The following is a 9,559-nucleotide window of genomic DNA, read 5'->3' on the forward strand; positions in this document are numbered from 1 at the left end:
CACTAGGATTAGGCAATGGTTATGGTTAGGGTTAGGTGCCTTGAAGTCAACAGTCGCAGTGCTGCCTGGAAGGAGACGTTGGGGGGCTTAAAACGCCATCGAGCCTACATAAGAGTGATATGACACTGTCATGAACACATGAACTCTAACCCTAACCTTAAGCATAACTTGTCATGACAAAAACCATATGACACTTACTAAAAGAAGCGTTATGTCAAACGTTTATGACTTGTTTATAATGTTTGACGCGTTCATGACCGGGTCGTGTCACTCTTATGTAGATACCTTCAAGTAAAGTGTAACTGGAATGTCTAACATTTTATGGCACTCAATACAATAAATGTGAACCTCATGGTGGCGCTAAAGAGACAAAATGTCTTGAGTGTCACTAAAGTAATTAGGGTTCATCCTCTGGGGATGATGTAGGTCTGTACAAGATGTAATCGCAAGCCATCCTGCAGTTGTTTAGACATTTCTGTCTGGATCAGAGTACAGGTGGGCTGATATTGCTATCTCTAGAGCCGCCAGCTTTGCAAAAGATTTAACATCACCATCATCATCGTCGTCGTTTCTGGACAATCCACAAACCTATCGGTCACCACTTCACTGGAACTACAGCACATTTTACACCACGCTCTGTGGATTATACAGAGTAACGGGGCAATAGGGGTAAAAGATGTAGGCCCCCTGACGCACTAACCCGACGGCCGCCCGTTGGCAGAAAAGGCAGTCGGACTGATCAGTCGGCTCCCCGAGGTCCAAAAAGTCGCCGCTAATCGTGGAAACTGTCTACATGGAGAGACGCCACTTCAGGTAAGTGAGAAAACGTGATCTTTTTGGGTGAACTGGCCCTTTGTTTTGAACATGTATGAAGCATGAAGTATAAACTATCACCTAATTCTGTGTTACATCTTCATTCCAACTTATTAACACACTAGTTTTACACTTATGTTTTCATAAAATGGTCAATAAGCCTAATTCATATTAAATTATACCTAATATTTGAGTAAAAAACAGAAATTATAAATATTTTTGACTAATAGTTAAGATCTGAGAAATGGATGTTGATGGATAATCACAGCTGTTATTTTTGGACAATTTGGTTGAAAGAATCCCATATTTGTGATATATAAACTTCGGATACGGAAGACAACAGTAGAGTTAAATATTTCTATATAATAATAAAAAATAAAACATTATTATACATTTGATATATAATAAGAAATAAACTCAGGTCTGATAATCAAAATATTTGCTGACTCTGCTGCTTTATTTATGTGCTTTTATTTTCACATTTGAAAATGTGGATTTTATTACCAAGCTGACAAAAAAAATTTAACAAACAAGTAAAATAAAAAATAAAAAGTTAAATCTGAAGGCTCTTGTTCTGTGCGCAAAAGAAATCTTCATGGTGGATTTTTCTTTTAATCTCACGCCATACTTTAAAGTATCTCCGTGACATCTGCTGCAGTTCCAGGTTTACCTACTGCTCGCGGAATCAATGGAAAAGAAGACCGAAGGTCATTATTAGTATGTTATTCACAAAAAAAGGTGAATGAAGATGCTTCTCATTCGAGGAGCCAAACAGAAACAATTAGGATGGGAGGAGCGTCTTCTGAATGTTTTTTTTCTGTGACCATGACAGCCGTCCCAATCCTTTCCTGTCCGCTCGCAAAGGGCTCGGAGACGCAGGCGCGTTCGCTCCGACAGGAAGGGAAGACAGTTCTCTCATTCCATGGAGAGCTGCACGCTGTCTGTCTGGCCCTGCTGCTGCTCAAACTTCCTGGCTGAAAGACAAAAACAGACGACCGGAGAATTTTTTTTTTTTTTTTAGGCCTTTTTTTTAATGATTTTTATTTTCAATGTACTTACATACAGCAATGAATGATTTGACTTCGGTAGGTGTTAAAGGTCCCATGACATGCTGCTTTTAGGAAGCTTTTAAATAGACCTTAGTGGTCCCCTAATACTGTATCTGAAGTCTCTTTATATAGACCTTAGTGGTCCCCTAATACTGTATCTGAAGTCTCTTTATATAGACCTTAGTGGTCCCCTAATACTGTATCTGAAGTCTCTTTTAAATAGACCTTAATGGTCCCCTAATACTGTATCTGAAGTCTCTTTTATATAGACCTTAGTGGTCCCCTAATACTGTATCTGAAGTCTCTTTTATATAGACCTTAGTGGTCCCCTAATACTGTATCTGAATTCTCTTTATATAGACCTTAGTGGTCCCCTAATACTGTATCTGAAGTCTCTTTTATATAGACCTTAATGGTCCCCTAATACTGTATCTGAAGTCTCTTTTATATAGACCTTAGTGGTCCACTAATACTGTATCTGAAGTCTCTTTTATATAGACCTTAATGGTCCACTAATACTGTATCTGAAGTCTCTTTTATATAGACCTTAATGGTCCCCTAATACTGTATCTGAAGTCTCTTTTATATAGACCTTAGTGGTCCCCTAATAGGTATTTACATAAAAGGTTGACGGGAAGACAACACAAGGGTTAAGTATTGTCACGAAAGTGTACTTAAAGTATTAAAAGTACTCAATGCAGAAAAATCCTTACATTTTAGTGTTAGGGTTATCAACTAACTGTTTGATCGTGTGATCATTTCAGCTGGACTTGTAGGCCGTTATATTGTTGTTAGGTAGATTAATTTATAATAAAACATCAGATTTCATAAACTACATGTGTTTTGTGTGCAAACATCTCAATGTGTAAAGTAACTAAAGCTGTAACAGATGAATGTAGTAGAATAATAAGAATAAAAAGTACAATATTTCTCTCTGAAATGTAGCGGAGTAGAAGCAGAAAGTGGCATGAAAAGAAAAAGACCCAAGGAAAGTACAAGTACCTCAACATTTGGACTTAAGTACTTAACTAAAGTACTTACTGCCTGAGGTTTAACCAAAAATAATGTGTAGAAAACATGATTATTTAATCATGTGACAGAATCAAAAGACACATTTTGGATTCCAGTCCCAGATCCAGGCTGTTGTGTTTTTGGCCCTGTGTAGCGTTGATGCTAAACGAATGCTCACCCAGGGAGTACATCTCCAGCTGCTGCCGCAGGCGCACCTTCTGCAGGCTGTCGTAGAAGTTGGGCTCCGGGCTGCTGCCGACGGTGGGAGGCAGCGTGAAGATCCGCATGATCTTCCTCTTGTTTCTAAGTTAGAGATGAACGGAGAGATTTCAGAGGGAAAGACAAAGAGAGAACGCGTGTGGCAGAATATCACGACGCTGAAGTTGGCTTCCAATTCCGCAGGGGAAACATAACTTACATTGCTGAGTGACTGATCCCCCATTATTACTGTATTGAAGGCATGTTAATTGTTAAGGTAAAGTATTAATTATGTCTAGGGCCTACACACGCTGAAACAGTTTCAAAAAATTTAACAGTGTTTATTATATTACAAAAAATATAGGCAAAACCTTATCAAAAGTGAAACTTTTAACGTCAAGGGTTCAGCGTGTAAACAGCTCATTTGTCAGGAACACTTCCAGTAGTGCAGGTTTAAATGATACAAATCCAAACATTCAAGTCTAAGACATAAAGAACAATATGGTAACAGATCAAAGAAACACCACTAATTATATAGGTGTTTTCTTCATCATCAAAATTAAAATGCAAAACTGGAAACACAACTTCAGGAGACTCTGATGAAGCTGGGAAGGACTAAACACGGTTTCCACACCGTGGTAATCCACCACGATAATAATGATATTTTAAAGAGGCGCTATCCATAGACAGTATATAAGAATGGACCAACAGGTCCCGTGTCTCTGGACGGAGACCAGTGAAGGATATTAGAAGCACTTTTCCGGTGATCTCTTGCTTTACTGCGCAGCCTCCAACTGAGAGAGACGACGTAGATGTGACGTGAGCAACCTGTCTGAAAGTGTGAAGTCTTCTGGTAGCTGTGCCGAGAGAAATCTCAATCATTCCCAATCTTACAGAGACGGAGAGCGTAGGTATGGAGATAACATGGGCACAGGTTAATTATTGCTAACTCAAATGCTAGTTAACATTAGTAATTAAACTTAAACAGCTCATGTAAGTCCAAACTGCCTACGAGCTTCTCCTGTACTACACGGTAATTCCTCTACTATGCGACACAATCGTTAGCCTATTTTTACAAAAACGTCTGCTACGTCAACATTTTTAATCGTTACATCCGTAATTATGTCTAAAACACACTTTTAGATTTGTGAAAGCTGTATTGTCTATGTTATTTAACGCAATAAAGGGAGATTTCACAGATTCTTTTCACATGATGACAACTTTGAACAAAGTCCACATTGAAAACCACTATACCCCAGACTTGTCAAATCTGGACTAAATTATCCCAGAGAGGCTAAAGACTCTTCAAACACAGTTACAGATTTGTGAAAGCTTTATTCTATTTGTGAAAATGCAATTTTTCATTAGGTAGACCCCACTGGACCAGGTCCAGATTCAAAACCACTATACCCAGACCAAATTATCCTAGAGAGGCTTAAGATTCTTACAAATCTGAAACTGTGTTTGTGAGTCTTTAGCCTCTCTAGGATAATTTGGTCTGGGTATAGGTTTTTTTCCCCCCAATGTGGACCTTGTTCAAAGTTGTCATGTGAAAATAATCTGTGAAATCTCCCTTTATTGCGTCAAATAACCTAGCTAGACAATACAGCTTTCACAAATCTAAAAGTGTGTTTTAGAAATAATTGATACTTTACCTTAATGAACACGCCTTCGATACAGTAATAGGTTCAAAAAAACGGAGGATCAGTTACTCAGCAATTTGTTTCCCTGCTAACTTCAGCTTTAATTTCCCCTTAAATTTCCCCTTAACTGCCGAATCGGAAGCCAACTTCAGCGCATAGACAGCAGCAATATAAGAAGCTTCAGCGTCGTCAGAAACGATATCGCCATTTATTTTCTGACAGTGTTCACACCAATAACTTAAATTAAAAAGAAAAACATTAAGTTTGGAGGATTATTTAAATGCCGAATTAGCCAGAAGACCACAATAAATATCAAGTAATGCCACATGAAGTACGCTTATTTCCATGTAACCAAAAAAAGCATTAAAATACGAAAAATGCCAATGGAGGCTGGCGTGAATTTAGCTATTTTCAGAGAAGACGCGAAGGGAAATCTCTCGGAGTGAACCAAAGGACTGTGTTTGACCTCTGCCTATTCTAAACTAGTAAGTGGTCCAGTGAAGAGTTGACTGCCAGTGCAAACTGCCCTTACTTTCTGGCGTACATCAGCAGGGCGAAGCTGACCAGGATAACCAGCAGGTAGACATTGGTGGCCTCGTTCCAGGCTTCGTGCACCGAGTAGTCGATAGATTCGGGCTCGTTCCCCAAAACGCCGTGACCGCCCATTGAAACACGACAACTAACGTTACGACCCACACTGTGCGGGCAATATATGTGAAAAAAATAAATTATATTATATCCGCTTTCTTTAGCTAGCTCACGGTCCCTTGCAACTCAACTGAGCGGAGTAAACGTAAACACAACGACGTCATATCCGCGTTGGCGGCGCGTTGTTGGTTGTTGCCCGCCTCCTACTGTCCAAGTGGGGATTGTGATCCTGAGAAATAACTCACACAGCTGTCTAACGGACACATTGTATCTTTGAAATGCTGTTATTTATTTATTTTTTAAACAATTTATTTGATATTTTTTATAAAAGAAGCAATAACACCAGGGTGCAACAAAAGACCATGTCATTTTAACCCCCTTTTTTATTTTAAATTTTCCAGTATTATATCTGTGCAATTGACCTTTTTCACAGCAGACATGTTGACTTGTCATAGTAGAAGCACAGCTGAAATTGATAACCTTAACAATGGCTCAATTCCATCAAGTGTCCCAGTAAGATATTTCAGTGAGTCAGCATGCACAATACCAGGGCCTCTCCTAAGTGGAATGCAGCCATCATTAATGGTTTAATACCAGGGCCTCTCCTAAGTGGAATGCAGCCATCATTAATGGTTTAATACCAGGGCCTCTCCTAAGTGGGATGCAGCCATCATTAATGGTTTAATACCAGGACCTCTCCTAAGTGGGATGCAGCCATCATTAATGGTTTAATACCAGGGTCTCTCCTTAGTGGGATGCAGCCATCATTAATGGTTTTGAATACACCTGTGCTTTTCCTACTATGACGTGTCAACATGTCTGCCGTGAAAAAGGTCTATAGTAATCCCATTTGTATGTACCTTGAGAAAAACAAAAAGCCGGAGTCAAATTCCTTATAATGTGGTTACACCTCTTCCTATTGCCAAAACATAGTGCTGTCTTGATATGTAGGACAAAAGTGGACAAAGATCATTGTTTTCCAGACTTTTATCTGTCGGGACAAGTGATGAGTGTCTAATGAAAATAAATATCTGGGTGAAGGCAATATGATCTCCAAGCTCACTGGTTCCTCCAGTGCAAGTGACCTGTTTTGTAATGCGGGGGTCAGCACCTTCCAGGCACTGTTGAGGAGTCTGATCTACAAATTCATTTCACTCAGGGAGGCGCTACAGGTGCATCAGAACAAGGACTAACCGATTCACGAACAGTTTCTTTCCAAAAGCCATAACCACTTTGAACTCACGCATGCACTGACTTCACAGTCTAACCCCCCCAACGTTAGTCTATTCACCTACTGTGCAATATTTAATATTTTCAATAATACTGTGCAATTTCATTAATGTGCAATATCTGTATACTGTGCAATATCATTACTCCACACTGCATATCACACTGCATATAAAACCACTTATCTTTTTTCATTTTTTTATATATGTATTATAGCGTCTTAGAACTGTGCACCAGTAATACAGTTGTTGATGCTGATATGGTTTACACTCACTTGACCATTAAAACTGATCTTGATTATTTCCATTTCTAGTTTTTGTTTCTCTTATTTTTTTAACCTTAAATCTGACTGCAATTTAACAATTTCCCTGAGGGCATCAATAAAGTTGTCCGATTCTGAAACTGATAACTAAGATCATATAAGAGACTCGTGCCAGCACTAGTTAGCATCGCATGGACAATTTGACATTCCAAATTGAAAGACATAAAAAAAGGAATATTGCCAGAAACAAAAATAAAATAAAACCATAAAAATGTAAATGATAAAAGAAAATATCTATTTCTGCATCTTTTATTTCGAGGCCAGATTGCAGCCTGTAATGTTGCGGCCTCGGCCCTTTTCTTGTAAATGTGATTAAGTTAACGCATGCACACTTGGAAGAAAATGCCATCATAGACGAGAACAATCAGATGCAATAAGTTTATTTGTCAAGTTTACAGTGAGTCAGAACCATTGAGTGGATTTCACACAGTCCTGCCTGAAGCACCAACACCGCCTCTCTGCTATTCAACATGCTTCAGCCTGTGATAGAACCAAGAGGACTGCTGCAGGCAACACGGCTCCAGAGCAGGATTGGGCATCGAGCTGCGATTCCTACTTGGAATAGTTTAGAAAATTACGATTCCAGTGGAGGATTTCGGTTTCAAATCTGATCATGGGTTCCAAATTTAACATGCGCAAGTTCTGGTTTCCGCAGCGGCCAGGCGCTTGTCGTGTTGCAGCCTTGGAGCACAGTAAGCGGCGCTTCTATTGTGGCTTTATTTTACATTGAAAAAAAGCTCTGTCAAACTGCAACCCATAACTGAATCAAAATAAAACTTTCCTCTTATTTGTGAAATAAGAATGGGAGCCATTTCAACTCCACCCCTCAAAGAATAGGAATGGAGAATAAGAGCCGGAATCAAAAAGGAAGAACCGCAATTGGAATCCGAATTGTTCAAATCCAAACGATGTCCAACCCTACTCCAGAGTGGCTTGTAAGAAACTAATAAAACGTACATGTACAAACAATGTTATTAATGTAGCCAAAGGTTAAAATATTTTCTAACTCAACAGGTGTCTGCTATGAAATAATTCTAACAATGACAGTGAGGGGAAGACAAAAAGTTCAGTTTACGCTCAAACCTTTTTGATCCATATTTAATCAGTTGCACGTCATTCATCATCAGCAATGACCTTATATACACAAATACCTTAGTTGCATCACACTGGCTTGTTTTTGTTTTATTTTTTAAATTCATTTTCTTTTCAAAATTCTTATTTTTTCAAAATAGAGTTTTACTAATTCATAACTACAGAATACATAAAGCTGCATTTGACATAATTGCTGTTATTAATAACTTTATACAGGAGACGAGAGAGAGACGAGAGGCGAAAGCGAGTACACAAAGAAATTAGAAATGACAGCAGGCTTTTTGGGCCAATAACCGCAGTGGTTCATCACGTTACAGCTGAGAAGCTGCGGGGAAAGGGTTTGTTACACGGTAGACAGAAGAAGAAAAAAAAATAATAACACACACGCACACACACACACACACACAAAAGAAACAATATCTCTGGTTGCTACTCCTTGCAAAACATGACCGTGGCATGGTAGCTACGACTCCACAAAAAAAAAAAAAAGCTGAGGTGTTAGTGCTATCGTCAATATTTGAACAGAGCAAAAAAGAAAAACTCGCTTCTGAAAAGTGAATGGCTCAATGTTAGATGCACATGCTTAAGAAACCAGCTCAAGTTCAGCGCCATACCAAACCGGCCATACAGTACGTGGACAGACCCAATATTATCTGTAAAAAAAATTAAAATAAAAAAAAAGTCTCTAAGACTTTACCGATGCTCGAATGCTTCAAAAGTTACCATCGTGGTCAAATCATTCAGAAAAATGTACACGGAAGTAAAACGATGGGGAGAATCTGCGATTATTTAGGTCTGGGTCTCAGGCAAAAAAATATAAAGTAGGAGTGCTGGCAAGAGAAACAAAGATGACAAATGGCCAAAATCAAGTACTTGGGACAAAACAGCTTAAATCCTTCAAAGTAAGACTCCAAATAATGCAAAGAACCCGTGGCAATTGACAGCATTTAAGCTACGATAACCAATTAGTTCACTACCTTGTAATCTCACACACACACACACACACACACACACACACACACACACACACACACACACACACACACACACACACACACACACACACACACACACACACACACACACACACACACACACACACACACACACACACACACAAAAGGAAAAAAAATATTTAAAATCGAACCTTCATCACCAAGGAAAACCTGAAAGCAAGCGATAAATATGCTGTTATTTACCATTTATTTACAACACATAAGCTATTTTTTTTTTAAACAGGTGTATGCTAATTATGAAGCAAGTTGTTAAGTTATTGGGCCACGCGGGGGACTCGTGTGTGGCTGGGGTTTTAAACATGCAGACTCAGTGCTCCCTCTAAGCCTTCAGAGTGAAAGGGGGACCGCGACGCTCAGCAGGTAGAAAGACAGACCGGCTCACTTCCTTTCACTTCGCTTCCCACCTCTCGGTTTGTGTTTGTTACGTTTTGAAGGGCTAGCATTCTGAACTGCACTCTGAATTAAGACTTCAGGCATCCACCTTGGAGAGAAATTGCTCATCAATGCAAGGCTTCAATCTCATTTTTTGTGTTGTCCCGT

General features: G+C 39.2%; 1 protein-coding gene across 1 annotated transcript; it reads right to left on the bottom strand.

Moving 5' to 3' along the window:
• Positions 1-1,249: 1,249 nt before the first annotated feature.
• smim19 (small integral membrane protein 19) lies at positions 1,250-5,540 on the bottom strand. Its single transcript, XM_039813447.1, has 3 exons — positions 5,247-5,540; positions 3,052-3,176; positions 1,250-1,787 (listed from the first exon to the last, which is right to left on the bottom strand). The coding sequence occupies exons 1-3, from the start codon at positions 5,378-5,380 to the stop codon at positions 1,729-1,731; spliced, it is 318 nt and encodes a 105-aa protein (XP_039669381.1). The 5' UTR covers positions 5,381-5,540; the 3' UTR covers positions 1,250-1,728.
• Positions 5,541-9,559: the final 4,019 nt, after the last annotated feature.

This window comes from Perca fluviatilis, chromosome 10 (assembly GCF_010015445.1).
Source record: "Perca fluviatilis chromosome 10, GENO_Pfluv_1.0, whole genome shotgun sequence".
Classification (NCBI taxonomy): domain Eukaryota; kingdom Metazoa; phylum Chordata; class Actinopteri; order Perciformes; family Percidae; genus Perca; species Perca fluviatilis.

Bases quoted from the DNA above. Each gene is read 5' to 3' on its own strand.
- smim19 (XM_039813447.1), bottom strand. From the start codon at position 5,380: ATGGGCGGTCACGGCGTTTTGGGGAACGAGCCCGAATCTATCGACTAC. The intron at 3,177-5,246 runs GTAAGGGCAGTT...TCTCTAACTTAG, and splicing joins CTGCTGATGTACGCCAGAAA to AAACAAGAGGAAGATCATGC. The intron at 1,788-3,051 runs GTGAGCATTCGT...TTTGTCTTTCAG, and splicing joins GCTGGAGATGTACTCCCTGG to CCAGGAAGTTTGAGCAGCAG.